Source organism: Acanthopagrus latus, chromosome 16 (genome assembly GCF_904848185.1).
Source record: "Acanthopagrus latus isolate v.2019 chromosome 16, fAcaLat1.1, whole genome shotgun sequence".
Taxonomy (NCBI): domain Eukaryota; kingdom Metazoa; phylum Chordata; class Actinopteri; order Spariformes; family Sparidae; genus Acanthopagrus; species Acanthopagrus latus.
In genome coordinates, this window is record NC_051054.1 from 14,800,037 (window position 1) to 14,821,925 (window position 21,889).

Sequence of the window (21,889 nt, forward strand, 5' to 3'; positions counted from 1 at the left end):
GATATCAATTTAAAAAAATCTTTAATTTTGTATTATATTAGTTTATATATAGACAGACAGACGGCATCACATATTTAAATCTTGTGTGTTTGCATTTCTTTGAAAAAAAAACAAAAACAACATAGTGCACCTTTAATATTCGTCTCAAACACGCACGGTCAGCCCCGGATGGCCCATCTTTACTCAATTACGCGCCAGATTTTTGTAAAACGCGGGTTCTTCCGCTGATTTATGAGTGGGACGGTGTGTTTGCAATAGAATCCATTATCACACCGCTGTGGGGTTATCTCATCTCCATCTAAAATAAACACGAGACAGAAAGCTGCGAGGTCACAAGGCACTTGAAGCGGCCAGGCGCGTAAAGACGCACAAACGGTGGAGACGAATCATTTTTTCCTCGAGCTCACTGTAGCCAACTATGAATTCATTTATCAAGTCAACTGATATGGTTCACACTGAATTATTACTTCTTCCTGCGTGATTCTGTATTTGGGTTAAAGGTATGACCAACCTGCACGAAAACACCTCAGAAAAAAGGGCGTTGTTTTTTGTTTTTTGTTTTTTTATTTCCGCAGCGTGCGCCTCAAAGACAATCTCCTCCGTAATAATAACCACAACTGATATTCCAGGCATAAAGAAGGTGGAGAAGTGGGAGTGGGCGGTGTCTACTGACGGACAGTGTCTGTAATGGCACTAACACTGCGGTATATAAACTGGGAGGGACGTCAAACATCCCTCACTGGCAGTCACTATGCGCTGATGCTCCGCCACACGCCCGCATCACTGTTGGCAACACGAGCCTCGCATCAGCACAGCAAACTCAAACCACATCTGACCGGCACGATGGATGGGCAACAGAAAGACCGCAGACAGAGTCACTTGTGGATATTGACGTTACTGATATTGGTCTAACCTCCTGCACTTGGATAACTCGGTCTGTTCCAACTTCTCCGTCTGGATACGGATTGCGGAGCCGGATCTTGTCCCTTTACGGGCTCTGGAAGAAGGATTATATTTATTTTTTTGATCACGTTTGTTTGCCACCACTCGCCGTCAGCACTTGGATTAGGAGCGTGTTTTGGTTGTCGTTGGAACTGATTTTTTACGGATACGCACATCAAACTCTAAAGGATGGCCGTTTGGTTCACCTCTGCAATAGTTATGACAATATTCACTCAGGTAGCATGTTTGATTTTTTTTGTTGTTTTTTTTTTCAACTCTGCAATTTAGGAAATATTAGTTTAGGGGAAAACGCGTTGCATTATGTTGTTGTGCTCACTTTCTGTATCCTTCTAGGTTCTGGGATCAGGTGTATTCGAGATAGATCTCCATCACTTTCAGAATACTAAAGGTTTGCTGGCAAATGGACTCAGCTGCGGCATGACCGGCTGCAGGACTTATTTCAGGGTTTGTCTGAAGAACTTCCAGACGGTGGTGTCTCCTGGAGGCTGTTTATTCGGCAGAGTCGTCACACCTGTCCTGGGCACCGACTCGTTCAGCATCCAGCAGCAGGACGCCAGGCTGCGTCTGCCGCTCAACTTCACCTGGCCGGTAAGAGGCACCTGTCCGGACTATAATGGCTTTCGGAGCAAACGAATGTGTACACGCCAGACTAAATGTCATTTTTTAAATTATTATTTCTCTGAATTGAAGGGATTGAAAAACATCATCCGAGTTACGGAAATGCGCTTAGAATTTATTTTCATTTAAGGAAAATTCTGTAAATTATATTCTGTTTTATTATTTTATGTTCTACATCAGATCAACACCAGTGGTCATACTAGATCTTAAATGCCCATTTTTAAAAAAAATGTCATAAGCAGTGTAGAGCCGATTATAAATGGTTTACTGCATCCCTTTGTGCGTAAAAAGAGAGTTCATCCTCACATTTTTCACTTTGGAACAGTTTCTAGCGACTTAAAGTGAAAAATGACTGTTGGAACCATCAGTTTTCAGTGAAACAAAGCCGAAAACTTTTAACTAAATGAGCCTTTTATTTATTCTCGTGGTTTTTTTGCTGACGCTCTTCTCCTCATTTGTCCCCGCAGGGTGCTTTCTCACTAGTTATCGAAGCCTGGCATTCTCCTGCAGCGGACCTGCCTGGAGGTGAGGAGACGTGTCCGCCACTAGAGGGAGACATCCCATGTGCAGCACACACACACACACACACACACACACACACACACCGTACAGTAGATCACACCTATGATACCTGTCGCACGTTTCATCCATAACCAAACAGTCGCTGGCAGACGCATCTGGGCGCTCTGAGCGTCACGGGTCCGTGTTTGTTAGGATGCCTCGTGAGTCACACGGACAATTCCTTCACAATCGAAACTCTCCCAACACAATCGCGCTTCCCTTGTTTTATTTTTGGCACGCATGGGAAAGTGCACAGGCTTAAGTGAGAACGCAGAGGCCTTGCCAGAAAAAAAAAAAAAATCCCATGACAGCCCTTTCCTGGATTTTACACCTTTTTGTTAGGTCCTTCATAACGGGGGGATAATGGTTACATGAGAGAGGAAGGGGAAATTTCCGTGGGCACAAAATCACCAAAGGGATAAACTGTCAGATGTATCAACTGATGTGAGATTGAAAAGCAACGATAATCCCTTCATGCCAGTTTGTTCTTTTTTTGTTTTCATCACAGACACCACCAACCCTGAATTCTTGATTGGCTCTTTTGCCATCCATAAACAGTTGGGAACAGGACATGAGTGGTCCCAGGGTGAGCCGGGCCGGGCGCAGACCGAGCTAAGGTACTCATACCGGTTCATCTGCAAAGACAATTACTACGGGGAGACTTGTTCCAAAATATGCGCTCCGAGAGACGACCATTTTGGCCACTACACCTGCAAGACGGACGGGCAAATAGCCTGTCTGCCGGGATGGAAGGGAGAATACTGCCAAGAACGTAAGCAAGAGTGGAAGTCACCATATGGACTCTGTGTTTTGTGTGTGTGTGTGTGTGTGTGTGGTTAAAGGTCACAGGGCACACTTTAGAGGCGGGTACCTGGCATAATGTAAGATAAAGACCTGATATACAGACATGGTGTTGCTTTTTTTAAAATCAATTTTCTTTTTTAGTCTTTTTTTTTTTTTTTTTTACAAATTGTGGGGGGGGTTTTTTGTTTTTTTTTTTCTTCCGCGAAATAGGCCCTATTTTTGTGCATTTTAAAAACGACGCAAGGTGTTCAACCTGTGTGTAACACCTGTCACGGGGTCACAGGTGTGTTAAGGTGGAAATGTGAAGAACAGACAGACACCCACTTTCTCCGGGCGCGTGCGGCTTTAATCCAGGGCGGTGGTCGCCCGGCAGAAGCAGCGCGCGCCGGGGTTAATCGCGGCATTATCGGCCGCCACGCGCCACTAAACTGCGGGCTCTATTGTTGGGGCGGCGCGGGGCAGCAGCTGCAAACGGGGCCTCGAACTGCCCACCGATAACAATGGGGCAGCTGTCCTGTTCTCTCTCTCTCTCTCTCTCTCTCTCTCTCTCTCTCTCTCTCTCTCTCTCTCTCTCTCTCTTTTGAGAACAAGCATCTGCTGCTGCACTAACCAGCCGTTTAACACCGCAAAACCAAGGCAGGATAAATGTCAGATGGGCAGGCAAATTGTGTTTTTCTATTGGGTAACAGGTTTTATTGTGCGTAGAAAAGCTGATAGGTGAAAGCTGAAAGGTAATAAAAGTGTCATTAACAGCTTCTTATAAATATAGTCTTATGTTTTTTTGTTTGTTTGTTTTTTAAACAGCCATCTGCCTTGAAGGGTGCAATGAAAGGAATGGAAACTGCACACTACCTGGAGAGTGCAAGTGAGTCTTATTCCCCTGTATCCATTATTCATTGATTGGATGTTAATTTGCTATAACATAACATAAGACCAGAAAAAAGGAAAAAAAAACATTACATAAAATGTTAGCACTAAATTATTTATCTAAAAGGGGATGGTTAATTTAATTATAGGATGGTATTGTTTCTGTTTATAGGGGCATGATGTAGTTTTGGAGAAGAAATTAATTCTCAGAATTTTGAATGAAGTAATATGTACTTTTTCCCATTACTGAATAAACAAGAGGATAATAAGTTCCCCAGAACTTCCTCCCTGTTTGAAGCTAGAAAGGGGGCAGGGTCCGCCAAATACAAACAAAGTAAAACAGTGTGAAGCTGAAGGTCACTTTGTTTATTCAGTCACAAAAACAAAGACTGTTTCTTTATTTAGTTTAATAGTGGTAGTAGTTAGTGTTTAGGTGTAATCAAAAAAAAAAAGGAATAAAAGAAATCAATTGTTTTTTCTCTTTTGGTTAAAATATCTTCCCCAAAACTACATACTGCACCTTTAAAATAATCTCTAGGAATATGGGAGGTGTGACTTGGTGGAAAAAGAAATGAAGGCGTGAGCCAGCAGTCATGTTTTTGCTGTCATATGTGTGAACAGATGCAGAGAGGGCTGGCAGGGGCTCTTTTGTGATGTGTGTAAACTCCATCCATCCTGTAAACATGGTACCTGCACAGAGCCGTGGCAGTGCACCTGCAAGGAAGGCTGGGGGGGCATCTTTTGTGATCAAGGTGAGTGGCGAACCTCTTTCCCCCTAGACTACAAGGAAATTGTAATGTGTGCTCTCCATAAGATGACATTTCCACTTGTTTGTTTACAGATCTGAACTACTGCACCCACCACAAACCCTGCACCAACGGGGCCACGTGTATGAATACAGGCCAGGGCAGCTACACCTGCGCCTGCCTGCCGGGCTTCACCGGGGTCAACTGTGACATGGAGGTCAGGGAGTGTGACAGCCAGCCCTGTCGCAACGGAGGCCACTGCCTGGTGAGTCCGGAAGTCTCTCTCTCTCCTTTCCCACAACACAGGCTTTCCTGTTTTTGTTTTCGCCTCGGTCTATCTGCTGCTCCAGGAGGATGCTATTGATTGTCAAGTCGGTGGATGACCCAGTTCACAGAGTGTGGACTGTAAATAGAATTCAAACCGAGGATAATGGGGTTCATTGGGGCAGTCGTGAACAGGATGTGATAACACAAAACATCTGACAGGGAGCTTTCTGATAAACTTTATATCTCCCCCCCTCCCCCCGCAGGACTCTGAGAACGGCTATAGGTGTGTGTGCCCGCAGGGGTTTGAGGGGACACACTGTGAACACAGGATGCTGACCTGTGCTGATACACCCTGCTTTCATGGTGGCAAGTGCAAAGAGAGGGACAATGGGCATACGTACGTATGTGAGTGTCCGGCAGGCTACACTGGACTGAACTGTGAGAAGAAAGTGGATAAATGTACCTCACTGCAATGCACCAATGGTAAAAAAAAAATAGATATTTTACTTTCTGTAGATTTGTGCTGGAAATAAACACAAGGACAGCTTCTATAATGCTGTTTTTCTTACTCGCAGGTGGACATTGTGTCACTATCCATGGCAACCTCCCAATGTGCAGCTGTCGCTCAGGCTTCGCGGGTCTGCGCTGCGAGATCAACGTCAACGAGTGTGCCAGGAACCCCTGTGCGAACGGCTCCACCTGCATAGACCGCATCAACGACTACACCTGCACCTGTCCTCCAGGGTACACAGGCCGCCACTGCGACAAGCCAACAGGCGGCTGTGCCTCTCATCCCTGCCTGAACGGCGGAACCTGCACCATTGGAGCAAAAGGCCAGCCCACCTGCACCTGCCCAGACCATTACAGCGGCCCTCAGTGCCAGTCCAAAGATGTGCCCTCATACAGCACGCCCAGCCCCAGCGTAGACAAGCTGAGCTTGGCTGCCATCAGCTTGGGAGTCGGCCTGGTGGCCGTTCTGGTGCTTTGCTGCATGGTAGTGGTAGTAGTGCATCATGTCAGGAAGCAGAGGAACAAGGAGCAGGACACGGAGACCATGAACAACCTCTCCAAGAGTGACTTTCAGAAGGAGAACCTTATCTCCACCCTAGAACTCAAGAACAACAATAGAAAGATGGATCTGGAGGTAGAATGTCCAAGTGAAAAGTCTAATCACAAACACATCAACCACTACCACCTGGACTATAAAACCTCCACGGGGTACAAGGATGAACTGTCGCTTTTGGACAAAGATGAAAACTGTGAAAAGACAATAGAAGAAAAAAAGCATTTGACGAGAATGTACAGGTAAGAGCACTTGAAAGGGCTGCATGAGCAGCTGTCATTATAGATTGGTTTGCTGAATATTTTCATGATTTATCATTAATTGTTTCTTTAAAAAAAATATAAAAAATGCTTTTCAGCCCTTTAGAAGACCTTCAAATTGCTTCTCATGTCCAATAGTTAGTCCAGAACCCAAATGCAACTCATTAACTGTCACAAATGCCACAGAAAAACAGCAAGTCCTTACAATTCAGCTGTGCAAATGGCAAATATTTGATACTTTTGCTTGAAAATTACTGAAATTATTAGGAGACATATAATGCTCATTTTCAGGTTTACAGTTTTAATCTGGGATGCTTTTAGAACAGGTTTACATGCTTTAATGCTCAATATGTTGTGGGGTTTTTTTTCACTTTAGGCCCCTCCTCCTGAATGCCCAGTCTGCTCTGATTTGCCAGCTCATACACACCTGAGCCCTGCTAACTGCAACAGCGCAGCTTTGTTAAATGAAGTTTTACATGACAGACTTCCCACTAGACATAAATTATGCAAATGTGTGACATGGTGAGGTAGTGTGATGTCAGTCTCTGAATTAAAGGCGGGACTGCTGATGAGGCGTTTCAGGAGCAGTGTGTTTTGTGGGAGAGAGGAACTTCTGAACCTACATAAAACAATAAAAGAAAGGGGAAAAAAACACACAAAAGTGTAATATTTCCTCTTTAATCAGTTCCTAAAATAGCTGCCATTTCATTTCATTTCAGTCAACTAATCATTGCAGTCTTACTGTGTGGTGGTCATCAGGTCATTGGTGATTTTCTGGCTTTGTAACTAATATAATGTATCTTTCCTTCACAGCGAAAGGCCCGACTGTAGGATATCAACAATATGTTCTCCCAGAGATTCAATGTACCAGTCTGTCTTTGTAATAGCAGAGGAGAAAAATGAATGCATCATTGCAACTGAGGTAAGCTTGTTTTCCACAATCAATCTATTTCCCTTGTTATAGTTGTTATTTCAGACGTACTGATGAATGAATCGACCGTATCTTCTGTTTCAGGTATAATAAATAGAAGATATTATTCACTGTCAACGTTGGATTTCTTGTGGACTGTTTACAAGCGTGGAGAGACTGGGATTTATTTAAATGCAAGTTGCTGCTCTTGAAAACTTGATAACTGGATGGAGCCGGTGTGCTCTTCGAACTCAACAACAACTAAAGCTACTAATTTTAGTGAGAATGTAAAGACTGAAAAAAAAAAGACTGCGGGAAATAATGAGAGAACCCTGACTTGTTGACGCGCCTTCGATGCTTTCGACTCGACAGAGTTCGTCCAAGGGCTTAGGGGGCCGAGACGTTTATGCCTGCGTGTTGATTAGAAGACGAGGACTATCTCGATGTACTCCTCTCCACCTTATTGCAGTAATCAGCAATCAACAAATCAACTTACTGCCAACAAGCCTGTGGAGGGAGCCAGCCTTTTTTTCTTTTTCTTTTTTTTTTTTTTTGGTTTTTTGTTGTTGTGGCCTGCAATGCGCTATGCAAACAAAAATCAGCATTGTGCTAAATTAGAAGAGGGACAAAAACTACTGAAAACGGTTCATTTTTGAAGGATCTTTAAGGTCGTCAGTTTTGTAAATCCTTTTTTTTTTAAATAAAGAATGTATGCAGCCTCGATCACAAAGCCTTATATATGTGTTGAAGACAAACGTTGTGCCCCGCCTTATCCTGATGCCCATGCACAAAAAAAAAAAAAAAAAAATGGAGGTGACATATAAAGATCAAAAGATGCAATACGCTGTAGCTCCATGCAGGGATCTCATGATAAGGCCTCATTTTATCTTATGCAAGATCACCCTTAAATAAAGACAAAGAAATACATGAAGTGACTATCGTACCAAGGACGCCTTCAAAGGAAATTAATGAACCAATAATGTTATTTTGTAAGATTAGTATTTCACTAGTAATTTAAGATTATGAAGCACTGATCCTTATCTTTCTATGTTTTGTAAGATTATTGTGTATATACTGTATATTTATGTCGAGATTAGAAGTATGGACATCTGTTTTGACGCCCAGAAAAGGTGAATTTATTTTTAAAGTGTTGTTGGTGTTTTATTTTATTAATATTTTTTGTTTTGTTTTGTTATAAAAAGAAACAATGGATACATATCTGGTACACTGTTTGTTTGTTGCTCTTCAATGGTTGAGTGTACATGTGGTCAAATAGAGATCCTAATTTAAATGTTTGGAGTCATCTAGAAACTTTATTTGTGTCAGCCGGTGTGGAAGTGGCTTCATTGTCTATAGATACAGTCATATATATATATATATATATATATATATATATATATATATATATATATATATATATATATATATATATATATATATATATATATACATATATTTGGCCTGGTAGCATTTCAAATGATTCCACGACTATCTGTGTCAGTGTGATGTGAAATCAATGTGCTAGCAATCATTCAGTGGACAGCGTTGTAATTGGCAGCAATGTAAGGAATTACTCAAACAATAAGACATATATTTCAAAAAAAAAAAAAATAATAACATCTGTATGTGAAAATAAAGAATCCTTGTGGTCTCTCTACAGAACTTAACTGTTTCCCTGAATCGCTCATGTGTATATATCATATCGCTGAGTAACTGGGGGTCTTAGTTCTCTGTGATCTCTGATGGTAAGTCATCTCTTAGGGCAGAAAGATGAAAATGGGGGAGGGTGATGGATTGAGATGAGAGGAACTCAACACAGTTTGCCATATGCTTGGACATGTGTCAATGAGAAAATCTGCATATGGTGTTTTATTGTGCTGTCGCTAGTGGAGCGTGGGTATAGCATACAGGGGCCCCACAGCCAGTGAGGCCGAGGACCATTTACAACCCGGCAGACAATTTACGCTGTCACTCGTGCAGGGGATTGCAAAAACTGTGCCCCCCACCCCCAGCCCTGCAGACACATGATAAAGTACCCTTCCAGAGGAGAAAACACAATTCCTACTCACATGGCTCATCTGCTTTGCTGATGTAGGTCATACAGCAGAACACCAGCTGCACTTTCACAGGTAAACAAACCAACCTCTTCAGCAGGCAACTGTGTCTCTGGGCAGAGTGGACGGGCTGAGTGTCCGCACGTCAGGCTGCCCCCATAGTGGAATAACTTTAAATAATCATATATATTCCATTCATTCCCCCAAGTAGCCATAAAATCCAACACACTGGACCTTTAATAATTACCTGTGTTTTTTATTTCATCTTATTTAATTTTTTATCATAGCAGTGCCGTGTTGTTTAGTAGTACTGCTTCACCACAAATGCATCTCAACCTCCTCCACCATATGCAGCTAGTGCCCCTTTTATTCCTTTCACCTCTGCCCCCTCAGCCTGACAGCCTGCATCCACTTTGCACATTTTGTATTTTATTCACCTCAACTCCAGGTGAAGCCAGTATCAACACCGTGAAGCCTCGCTTTAGAGCTTCAGGTCTCAAGAATGGAGCAATGTGTTTGAGCTGCCACTTGGGGGCAGTGAGCTTCGTGTGAAGTTGGAGGAAAAAGAGTTTCTCCCCACATGGCTCATCAAATATCATGCACAGCCAGTGACAGGCAGAGGGCAAAACTGATGTCAGGCTGGCATTGATGACTGATCGGCCCATGGTGTGCTAGACAGGCCTCAGCAGAACACAGACACTTAATGAGCTTAAGAGAGCACAGATATAACAGTCCCAGCTATTTATAGGTAATGTGATTACCTGCTGGACTATTACTGCCTGTTTGGCACTCAAGGGTACAAAAGGTGCTCCCACATTCAAAATGATAAGAGTAATGATGATGATGATGAAGTGTTTATTACAATTCAGGCCTATAAGCGTATCTTGGCCATGAAAAAGAAAAGAATAAAGAAATAAAGGTAATACTTTACACAGTAGTAACAAATGAATGTTTTAAATAACTGATCAGTACATGTACCATGTAACTTTTTTGTCTGGAGAACTCTGTTTTCCCAACAGTAGCACTGGCATGAAGCGTTACCACTGAAACGACCCCGATTGGTTTACCTGTTGGCCGCTCCCGCCCCTTCTTTGATCCCATTGGCCGAGACCGTGTGGCTCTGATGCGCCCTGAACAACAAATACACGTGTTTCTGCACATCCACACAGGACAAACGGGACACTTTCAACCCATCCAAACGGGTTTTTTTTTTTTTTTTTCGGCGACACTCCTCCTCAGGCCTAGAACACTTAGTAATATTGACAGCCGATGTATTGGAATGTATAGAACAACAGAAACGAGAGAGGAAACACCGGAGAGCACCTACTTGTTGACATTAGCGACCTCCTCTCGTTTTTAAAACACAGCCAAAGCGCTTCACAATGAAACCTCAGGACAATATCAGGGAGAAGACCACCGCGTGGATCTTTGGATACGGCTCCTTGGTGTGGAAACCAGGGTTTGCTTACAAGAAGAGCAAAATCGGATACATTACAGGGTACAAAAGGCGCTTCTGGCACGGAGATGATTTTTACCGAGGGAACAAGGACAAGGTGAGACCTGTGGCACTCCAGCACATCCAACCACTGTAACATTTTGTTACTCTCTAATTGGTTAAAATGTGTGTGTGTGTGTGTGTGTGTGTGTGTGTGTGTGTGTGTGTGTGTGTGTGTGTGTGTGTGTGTGTGTGTGTTTGTTGTGTTCCATCCCAGTTTATTATGTTTTATTCTGAAGTGTAAAGCTGCCAGTGAATGTGCTGAGTAGTCATGTTCTCACTGTGCGTGTGTCCTTGTTCTCCACAGCCGGGCAGAGTGGCCACACTAGTGGAGGATCAGGAGGCAAGTGTTCCCAAGTCTATTTCCATACTGTACACAGCGTGCATGTTGTTTTCTCACCGCCAGTGATGCTGTGAGAAAACAACAACAACAACAACAGAAACATGTCCTTATCCTGGACTTTATACTTATATCATTCACATCAGTTTGATACAACATGTCTACCATTACTGCTGCTGTAGTGACTTATTATAAAACAAATAAAATTGAATTTAAAAAAAAAAAAAAAAACAGGTCATGAAACGTTTATATCAAGCCAAGAAGATACTGTAACTAAGACTAGCCAAGTCTGTATTTACTCTCTTCCAACTGTTGAAACTGGCCCTGGGGGGGTTTAAGGTTGTCACAGTGCCAGACTTTACACCTTTGGTTGATACAAAAAAAAAATAACAACCTTTGATTCCAAGGGCAAAAGGAAAAGAAAAGGAAGTCCTAGGCACACAAATAGGATGACTTGTTTTCTTCTTTTTTATTAAAAATCTGCACACAGTGCTGGTACAGAAAAAAGTCATGTCAAATGTTCATTTGGATCATTTCAAACGCAGAGAGGCATCCAAGTTATATGACTTTTAGACGACTTAGCGTCACAATATTGTTATTGATGCAAATATATGGTCTTTTTGGGTGTTATTATATCATGATTGTCTTTTCCTGTTTTGAAAAGCTGTATTACAGTAAAGTGAAAACATTTTCTGAACTAACCGGACTGTTATACAATCTGTTATAATATTTGTCTTTACCCGCGTAGTCACTATAACTACAAACTCGCCTGACGTGTTGCTAGACTGGAATTAGGTCTTTTGCATGTTGTGCTTTGCAAGTGTAGTGTGTAATATTTTTTCTTCCATCAGTATTTGTTGAAACTGTGCTTACCGCTACACTTTACTTTCCCCTCAGGCTTGCACGTGGGGAGTGGCCTACGAGGTGACAGACTCCCAGGTAGACGAGTCCCTCCAGTACCTGAACACGAGAGAGGTCGTGCTGGGGGGTTACAGGACCGAGATGGTGGAGTTCATCCCGAAGGAGCAGGGCCAGGCTCCCCTGTTGGCCCTCGTCTACATCGCCACCTCCGACAACCCCATCTACCTCGGTCCGGCCTCGGACAAGGAGATCGCCGCCCAGATCGCCGCCTGCAGGGGCAGCACGGGCCACAACAGTGAATACCTGGTGCGCCTGGCGGAGTTCATGAGGCTGTACTGTCCTGAGGTAGAGGACGAGCACCTCTTCTCTATTGAGGCGGCTCTCCTGAACATTTTCAGTGACTGTGGAGGGATCAAACCCTTAGACCAAACACCCCTGCTGATGGCAGGGACATGAAAGATTACATACTGTACATATTATTAAGATTTTTATTTTTATGCTGGGTGAAAGGGAAATCTTGCAAGACATTTTAAGGGTATCCGCCACTTGAATAGGCAATACCCCGTTTGACGTCAAGGCAAATGTAAAAACTGGTGACGTTTTCTATTTTAAGGTAGTAACATAACCTCACAGAGTGTTCGTCAGCACTCGTCTTTGACCTTCTCACTTGACATTTTTGGACTGCGAAGACGGAGAATTTATCTTACACACACACACCGCTGTACAGTACACTGAATGAAGATTCCAGAAGCATGTGGTGCTTTTAAAAAACACACACCAGGAGATGACGACGTCTCCCGCTGAATATCTTACACCTTTGTTGTAAAAGGATTTCAGCAATGATTGTATACTGTGTACCTTTTTAAAATAAACGATTGAATTCTGCATAAAGAACAAGTGTTTTTTTTTTTTTTGTTTTTTTTTTACTCTCCTGCACGCATGAGTTTGCTTGCTCAAGAGCATACAGACCCCTTGTCTCACGGCCCCTCATCACGTGGCCGAGGAATGTACAGCTGTGGCCTCTGGCCTAAAGGAAATGCAGACTTTTCCTCTGGGAGCTGTTAACTGTACAGGCCGCGGAGCTTTTAGCTTTTTTTCTTTGCTTGTGGACCTCATAGCAGCCCTGTGCAGTTCTTGAGACAAGGATTCAAAGAAAATACTACATGTCACAACCAGCTATACCGGCTTTATAAACATTCTCTCTCATGGTGCCCGGATCACCGGGGTTGCAGCGCAGCAGTGGGTCCATCTTTTAAAATTCCTGATGAGCGGCCAAGCTTTCCTAAAACACATAAAAACTTTACTTTCAAATCTATTTCAGATCCCAAAGAAAACACATGTGTCAGGGTGAATTTAATGGAAATGCATCTAAAGTGGCCCACAACCATCTAGAGTATTGCATGTTGATGTTATTGTAAGGCCATACATTCAGATATCTACATATTTCACTCCGAAGGGAAGTCTCAGAGGACATTTAAAGGTGCACTGTGTAGTTTTGAGAATGCATTTTAATCAGAGGGGACTTTTTTATGTGCCTAAAAAAAACAAACAAACAAAAAAAAAACTCTTTTTGTTTTCATGACTGATTAAACTGAATTTAAAAAACTTAAAAAGGACAACACAATTTCATTTCAATTTGGCGGACCCTGCCACCTCTCTTGCTTAAAACATTGTTCTATGGAACTTATTCTTCCTCTATGAACAGCTTGAGATCGTATTAGTACCTCATTAACATGAATTTCCTCTACAAAATTATATATAAAAAAATCAAGCATATATCATGCACTACTTGGCCAGTGTGATGTCCAGTTGTGCTGACATTGGAAGAAATCTGCGTTTTCAAGTGCACACAGTCAGCTGTAGCAGAACACGCCCGACCTGGACGAGCTCCTCCTCTTACAATATAGAGTGTAGCGCATATGGGGGCTCGGGGGCGGGTGGGCAGATAGGGTTTCTTTGCTTGTCTGAGCTTCCATCACGTGACCATAACATGTGCGCATGCCACATGTCAGACTTTTTTTTCCTTCCTCTTTTTTTTTTTTTTTTGCTTCAGAGAAATAAGTTCTAGCCTTGAATAAACAAGCCGAGACTTCCAGCTCCACATTTTTGCTAGAATGCTGCTCTACTTTCCAAGAAGCCAACTGAAACTGGGGCAAAGGTTTTGGGCAGTGAAAAACGGAGAGATAGGAACATCCATTTCGCGGAGCCCTCACATGCACAGAAAGTGGACAAACAAAAGCATGGGCTCCTGATATAGATCATGACAACCTGTCATTACGTAACCAAAAAAAAAAAAAAAAAAAATACATGTCCAGTGGCTGCCCTTGTGATACATGGAAGAACTGTTTATGGCTCCTGCTGTTGCCAAATGGCCACTGAAAAACAGAGTACACCAAGTTCTCTGTGCTGTCTGAGACACAGTGTTCTGTTGTCATCGAAACCAATAAGATCCAGACAGACAACAATGAGTAGGCCGCCACCAACAGACAGGTTTGTTGGTAGTTTCGGACTGCAGGACACGGTATAATGTGTTGCATGTGTTACAAGTTTTACCACGTGTCGTCCACGACAAGAATATCTGATGATTCAAGGAATTTGGCTGAGTCTCCATCTACACCCCAAGTTTAACTGTGCTGTTGTTCTTTGTTGTAGACATTAGGACAGATGATGCTGGTTGTGATTTATATTGTACCAACAATAACAAAGCTCATCTTCCCCACCCATACAAAGAAATGACTCAAGCTATGCAATCCAGATGCTTTTCTTGGGCAGGTCAGGACAGGCCAGGTCACAGGCTGTGTCTAGTTAGGTCACTAGTTAAATCAAGTGACTCCAGTCTTACCTACAGTATCGGTCAAGCTATAAGTACCTGTCTAATAATGATGTTATTGGCCAATTTATCCAGCCTGTTCAGAAATGATGACAATAGGCTCATAAATAGAATAATTAATACATGAAAATAATATATTTTTATTATAACTACTGATATTCAGTGAAATACATTTAATCAAACAAAAGACAACTAATTCAATCAAAACTGAGTGCAAAACAGCTGTCATAAATACAAATACCAGGTTTCTGTAACAATTTGTGTATTGTATTGTAACTACATACAAAACTCAGCACGTCCTAACTCGGTCATGATGTCAGTGGAGCCTGCTGTGCCCGCTTCCGCTGCCAGCTCATCTGGCCCCGGTTCTGGTGCCCGTTCCTGCCATCCAGGCAGAGTCAGCTCACTGAGCTAACATGCAGCTACAATATGTAGCGGTTACAGGTTGATTTCAGGAAACTCAGCGAACCAGTTTCACCAAAATCAGTGATCGGTGGTGCTGTAACGCGGTGCCAAAACGTTTTTTATCCAGTATCTGCACTTAGGTAATGAAGCGACGGGGAGGCACAGTGGCTAAGACAGAGACACCATTTACCCTATTACAGGTCACTGTAACATTAAAATGATTTTGAAGTAGTCATCTGAAGGTGAAGGGGCTACATAATGTTGCTTTAAACAGTGGAATACTCGCAGCCAGACTGTAAAAAACAGTGAAAACCTAAAAATATAAAAGGAACACAGTCATCATGTCTCAAGCCAAGTCATTAATTTATGACATCAAGTGCAGTCAAGCTGTGCGTCATCAAGACGGTGACTCGAGTCGACTCAAGTCCAAGACGAAACGACCGGACTACATGGAAAACTACAGCTGTTAAAACAGATTTTCCACTCTAGATAGGCTGTACTGAGATGCTTACGGGGGCGGATCTAGAATTTCTTAATCTGTTTGCAATAATGTTGCATTAGCGCATTGTGATTTACAAGTCACTCTGACACCTCTCACAAGAGACAGAATGATAAAGAAGAGCCAAATCAATAAATGCCACTTACCACACTGCTAGGGCTCTTTGGAGACACGCAGAGAGAACATGAAACCACCGTGTTAGAGGTCTCTAACTCACGAGAAGAGGCGCAGAACATGCAAACATGTGTCTGACTTCGAATGTTCACAGTGAATATACTCTTAAACCACGTAAAGTCTCATATAAAAAGCTTCTTCTGTTGACATAAGACTCAAATGTACCATTAGTATACATGGATGAACAGTGGTCCCTATCCACTCTGGGGCCCCTAATCAATATTATTACCCTTCCTGAGGTCATGCACACTCCAGGAGAAGATGTCAGTCATTATCCTCTTAAGAGAGCGCTCGCTGATTATTAGGAACACGCACAAAGCGGAGACTGAGGTCGTGTCCTAAGGTGGTGGCCTATCGCTTCCCCTGATAGTGTTTCCAGAACCCCCGAAAACATGCAGTTTCAGAGCTTGCACCTGCATGCTAATGTGCACCTAGTCTGAACCCCGACCCTTGACCGTGGCTCGGTCGGTGCAGGGCTGGAGGTCACCCTGGAAGTGTGTTAAAGAGAAAGCGATTGGCCTGCTAATGGAGTCCATCCGCCTCAGAGCGGCAGCCCTCTCATATTGGGAGGTCAGCTCCCTCCACGGAGGGGTCACCTCGGCCCTCGCCCGGCGGCTGCCAGTGGACGTGAGTGCTTTTGGTCGTGTAGGCCACTTCACCACAAGAGGAAGAGCGTCCATTAAAAAGGCACAAACAATGGCTAACGATTTGGCAGTAAACCACGTGCCTTCTTCTGAACCACCATCAATCAACAAAACAGAAAATGAAGCTAATGTTGCATATGTTTTCGTAAAAATAAATAAATAAAAAAAAGATTATTCCACTGATGATCAAACAACTGAGCTGGTTTGCTGTTTGGGCGTGAACTGCTGCTCATCTTGTTTTCTGACTCATCCATCACTGTGCAATGATAAACACCATTCTTTAATCCATTCATCTTTGCCAGCGGTTGATGTTAAAAATTGTTTCTTCTCATCCAAACAGAGCATGACTCACACCCGCTGGACGCCTTAATCCAATCTGCCGGGAGCAGGACACAGGACTGAACCAGGCTTGACAAAATTACAGCTCCAGCCAGAGAGCTGCCTCCTGCTTCATTAGGCCGATCTATCCCTGAGGAATGGCACTTTCGGTGCTCTTAATTTCATTTCCCTAATCTCTTTTACACTCAAGCACATCACAGCTGCCAGCGTCTGGCCAAAGGGTGTTTGGCCCTGAGTAGAAAAAGACTGAGATATTTTATAGGCTAACTGAGTGCTTTATCTGTTTTGACTTAAAACAGAAGACCTATTTCCAATTTGTACACATGCCACTGCTGTCCTTAAAGTGGTGGAGTTTTTTTTTTCTTTTTCTTAAATCATTTTTGGGGTTTGTTATGTTTTTGTTTCTGTTTTACGATGAATGAGACCTGAGAGAAGACTATCACTTTCGTCAAAAAGCATATTTGAGGATGGGAGGAGAGGTGGCGGGGTCCGCACATGCTTCCTGGTCTGCTTTGCAGGAATGCCAGGAAACATCTGAGTCGACTCAGTTAAGCAGCACAAAGCCTCTTTCACTCCTGCAGATGGCTCAGCGCGAGCATCAGGTGCAAAGGTCTAAGTGTGTTGTTCAGAGTAGTCCCGCTGCACTTTTGCAGATACATCAGCGGCTGCCGTAGTTATCGCACGTTTGGAAGCCAGACAAACCTCTTGTGGTGTGAACCTTGCGAAGGCAGAACAATCGGGTGAAGCAGGTGGGTTTTTTTTTTTTTTTTTCAGTGGCATCCACCCAGTGCCAAGTATGGTGCAACAGTGACATTTGGCAAACCAGCCCTCCCAGCTGAGGATGTGGCCTGTTTTCCCCTCCAGTACCATACTGAAGTCCTATTTGTTATTTTTCTTCATCTCCTTAATCAGTTTACTTTGTTTTGTTTTTTTTTTCTTTTCCTGTAAGACATATCCCAGGTGATCAGATACATTTGGAGGAGGGAAGAGACACTGAGGGTGCTGATGCCGCGTACAGTGATCACACTGTGCAGGGGGACAGGTGTCTGTTTTTGTAAAAACAGTATCCAGTGTTTGCACAGCAGCCTGTGCCACAGACCGATCAGGCAACTCCTCAAAGGTGTCTTGCAGATAATGCCTCTGCTCACTGGAACGACATGGCGTCATCGCACGGCAAAAACAAAATGTTTGCGCAATGTTTATCTCAGACACCAGGGCTGTTTTGAGCTGCAGGTGGCGGCTATGCACGTGCGCCAGTGTGTCAACAGACTCTGTGGAAATACAGAGAGGTGTTGTGGCCTTGTGTGAGTCTTGCTTTCCTTGCAGTTGTCCGTGAAGACCATTCATTCCACTCGAAGGTGAATGCAGTCAAAAATAAAAGAGGGCAAAGCGGGTGTGTGTCTTGGTGGGATTATGGCCCCCAGTGGAAGCCATACAGATGAGGCTCCAGCCCCCCCTGTTGGCAGGCACCAGCTGGAACTGAACACCGCCAAAACTTAATTAAAGTTTTATATGTGTGACCAAAATTTGTCAGCTATGTCCTTGGCTAATAGAGGAACACCGTATGGCTGGGATCATCTTTGTAATGCATGCTCTGTCTATGTTTTCTTTACTTTGAATAATTCCCTTTACGTGGTGTATCCGACCCTGCTGGGGGTTTTCAAGGAGAAGTAAAAAAGCTCTTGTGAATTCTGAATACCTGACCCCTCCCTCACCTACTGCACGACTTTCGACGTTCGCCTTTAAAGACGGCCTTGACATTGCGAGGCCCCTCCGCTCTCAGGTACTCTGACTCACTTTCTTAGCCTGAATCAAAAGGCCCTGGAGGCTTCCTGCTATTTTTCTCTGGAGTGTTTTCTCTCAAAGAACAGGAAAAGGCCGCCTCTGTTTCCCACACACTTGCAGAGCTTCAATACCAGTGCCATTTTACGCCGCGGCACACAATCAAGCAGCTGCGGAGTCATTGTGAGGGCCTCGGAGGCTTTGTGCTGGAATATCACACCGAACAAATAATGCTGTATCGTGTTTTTTGAGGCTCCATTATGATCGCGGCCTCTATTGCCTTGTATCACTGATTGTAAGGTCAGTGCATGTTCTTCATACAGGATCTGTGTTCAGTCTTGAAAATCTTTGATTCGGAGTAAGAAACCACATGTTTATCTGGTCACACTCTTACCCTGGAATGTTGTGTTATAATCTAGAAACCCGAGCTTCTGCGATGACACGCCACTTATTCAACAATTTAGCCAAAAGCCAGTAATTGTGTAACAATCCCATCAACGTGTCCCTGAAGGTCTTTTAAAAGCGTTGACCACAAACAAGCTTCACCACACATTTTCACTCCGAGTCAAATGCTTCCAAAGCATGTAATGGCAAGCAATGATGCTCTGTGTTTGTTTGGAAAGTTTGTGCTCCCTTTGAAAATTTCGCGTTCTCATGTTAATCAGCCAATTGTGGCACAGCTTCCTGTTTAAAAAAGATCCTAATCGGGCTTCATGAGAACATATGCTGCTGTGCGCATTGAAGTGGAGCCAGTTGAAACTAAAATAAGACGAAAACACAGATGCCTCAAAGGCCAAAGGGTGAGTCGCCCGGTGATATTGTCATCAGTTCCCTGTAACGCATCAGATCAAAAACATTCAGACGTTGAGGGACTGATGTGGAATGGTCGTAATATGAACACCTTCTAAAGGAAATCTCTTCAGTTCCTGTAACATCTGGGATTTTGTGTTTGTGTGTGTGTGCGTGTGTGTGTGATTTCCAGCGAAGGATCAAATGACAAACCAAAATGTGTGTCATCGCACCTGACCCAGATGGGAAATCACGTCAGCTGTTTACGTGTGTAAAGGTAGCAATCAACATTCCAGACATGGGTAGTCATCATCTACGCATGACAATGGAAAAAGACATCTGAGCTCAGACTGGTCTACTTTAAGTAAGGGATGTACATTGGGTACATTTAGTACTTGCGTGACAGGAACCAGTTGACACGCCTGTCACCTGAGGACAACCCTGTGTGTCGAATGGGGAGAAACACGCCTGCAGGGATACATTTACATGCTGCAGAAAAAAAAAAAAAATTCTCATTCAAACTTTCTTTTATTTCTGTGTTTCATTTACGTCCGCTATCAGCTGCGCACGACATGTGTTTATTAACATCAAAGCAACGTTGTGTAGAAGCTGGGATTTGCCGTTATCAGGAGTTGTGTTGGTGATAACTACAAATTAAAAGTCATAAAAATGTTTTGCTTTGACAGAGATGAATTGTGTCCTGTGGTATCATGCATGTAGTGAAAAGCTGGTTTAAAAAAAGGGGGCGAAAAAAAGCGCGTTGAATCAATCCATTATATTAATTTAGTGGCATGTTCCCATGACAGTCATCAAGCGGATCAAGTGGAGGATACTTGTGTGACTGTTTAGGAGCCGGGCTACTGTACCATATCCCACAAGGCGCAGGGGACAGACCCCCTGTGATGCTCTCTGGAGGGTAAAGTGGGATTAGTCCGCCGCTCCTGGACCCCTGCCAGGGTTTAATGGAGCAGGAGTAACTAAATTGACGGGGATGCTTGCCGGCCAACAAAAGCCCAAAAACACTCAGGCTTTACTTAAAAATTGGGACATGCTGACTTACCCTAAGCTGGTTCACATCCAAATGATACAATGCTGGTTATAACGTTAATTCAGATTAACTTACAAATGCACTGATCCAACAAAAAAAAAAAAGGCAAAGCGTGTACATCCTGATTCACACGATTACAGCGTATTCACAGACGTGCTTTATGCTTTCCTGCAATAACTGGCCACAAGTCAAGAATGTGAACAACAGGGGTCAGATAGGAGGTAGGGCCGGGTGGGGGGGGAACCTGCAGAGGTCTGAATTCCCATGAATCACTTGGTGCAGTGACCACAGGGTGCTAGAATTCTAGTAGTCCCGGGAAGGGGGCTGCATCCTCATGCAAATAAACTGCAAAGGTACGCAGTAGCTCTCTCACATGATATGTTTGGCGTTGAAGTGATATTGACGTACCACCCAACCAAAAAATGAAAAAAAGTTCCGTGGCCTGGCGTGACTTTCCGAAAACTACGACGCGACGTGCCACAGCTTGTGAACTCGGAAAATGTTCACTTCCAAGGTTGTGTATAGCACAGGAGAGGGGGTTCTTGTGGACTCTTGACTCTTTTACAGCCACATTTGAAGACAGCATGTCGCCTCAGACCAAAATTCAGCTAGCGCATCAACAACTGGACAGATTTGTATGATATCTGAAACCAACGTTTATAGTGATCAGACAATAAATCATCATGACTTCTCCTGTAGCATCTTAATAAAGTTTATATTGTGTGTTTTTGAAATGTCTGAATAGCTATCTATGCATTTTTGATTAACTTCAGTACACACACATTTATGCTTCCCTCAGGATGTATTGTAGTTGTGTTGTTTCTTTGTGTGTTATGTTATTTCGATGGCATGCTATGTCATTGTTCCACAAGAATGTGAGTTAGTTGCCCGTCTATTGTAATACACAGTCGCAGAACAAGCCAGATTAGTCAATACAGGGGTTTAAAAACTTCACTCTATGTCCCAAGGTCAATCACTGCAAGTCATCAGTGAACAAAAAGCGTGTTAATCCACCGCAGTCTATGTTTCGTGTCAAATTTGAGCAAGCAGGTCAGGACCTTTGACACCAAGCTGCAAACGACATCACAGAGATAATGGCCGATATATGTATAGAAAGAGACAATGTGTCCCTGCCGTGATCCCAAAGTCACACCTAGGAACTAAAGGAGGAGAGGGCGAGGGTTTCCATTATTTGAGGTCCCAGTGGTGGAAGCACCCATCCTCCTCTAATCCCCACCACTTAAGAGCCTCGGCGGTATCTACTTAAAGGGACATTATGCAGGAAATGCTATGCAAATGGCTTGTTTATCACTTCATCTCCGTGCTAGCCACTTGTTTTGTGGCCAGTCTGCAAAGCGTGCCACGCTTATCTCTGGCTTAGGGAGCGGCATAATCTTTTAACACCTATCTGGCAGATATCTCTATTGTTGTCAGATTTGATATATGCGACAGGAGCCCGCGTCAGTCCCCGTGTTTTCTTTTCAGCAACCAGAGCAGAACTTCAGGGCCGCACGAGGGGGCATCTGAGTTCATCTTACACAGTATGCGTTTGCATGAATTCACAGGAGAG

The 21,889-nt window shown here is 43.5% G+C and overlaps 2 protein-coding genes across 2 annotated transcripts; both read left to right on the forward strand.

Annotated features, from left to right (window-relative positions):
* Positions 1-745: 745 nt before the first annotated feature.
* Positions 746-7,867, forward strand: LOC119005224 (delta-like protein 4). The gene is made up of 11 exons (XM_037072803.1): positions 746-1,179; positions 1,297-1,551; positions 2,049-2,106; positions 2,651-2,914; positions 3,751-3,811; positions 4,435-4,565; positions 4,655-4,824; positions 5,090-5,309; positions 5,402-6,131; positions 6,963-7,071; positions 7,165-7,867. Exons 1-11 carry the CDS (start codon positions 1,132-1,134, stop codon positions 7,168-7,170), a joined length of 2,052 nt encoding a protein of 683 aa, XP_036928698.1. The 5' UTR covers positions 746-1,131; the 3' UTR covers positions 7,171-7,867.
* Positions 7,868-10,256: 2,389 nt separating this feature from the next.
* LOC119034268 (glutathione-specific gamma-glutamylcyclotransferase 1-like) lies at positions 10,257-12,694 on the forward strand. The gene is made up of 3 exons (XM_037125106.1): positions 10,257-10,666; positions 10,916-10,951; positions 11,846-12,694. The coding sequence occupies exons 1-3, from the start codon at positions 10,496-10,498 to the stop codon at positions 12,263-12,265; spliced, it is 627 nt and encodes a 208-aa protein (XP_036981001.1). The 5' UTR covers positions 10,257-10,495; the 3' UTR covers positions 12,266-12,694.
* The last annotated feature ends 9,195 nt before the right edge of the window (positions 12,695-21,889 follow it).

Bases quoted from the DNA above. Each gene is read 5' to 3' on its own strand.
- LOC119005224 (XM_037072803.1), top strand. From the start codon at position 1,132: ATGGCCGTTTGGTTCACCTCTGCAATAGTTATGACAATATTCACTCAG. The intron at 3,812-4,434 runs GTGAGTCTTATT...ATGTGTGAACAG, and splicing joins ACACTACCTGGAGAGTGCAA to ATGCAGAGAGGGCTGGCAGG. The intron at 4,566-4,654 runs GTGAGTGGCGAA...GTTTGTTTACAG, and splicing joins GGGCATCTTTTGTGATCAAG to ATCTGAACTACTGCACCCAC.
- LOC119034268 (XM_037125106.1), top strand. From the start codon at position 10,496: ATGAAACCTCAGGACAATATCAGGGAGAAGACCACCGCGTGGATCTTT. The intron at 10,667-10,915 runs GTGAGACCTGTG...TGTTCTCCACAG, and splicing joins ACCGAGGGAACAAGGACAAG to CCGGGCAGAGTGGCCACACT. The intron at 10,952-11,845 runs GCAAGTGTTCCC...CTTTCCCCTCAG, and splicing joins CACTAGTGGAGGATCAGGAG to GCTTGCACGTGGGGAGTGGC.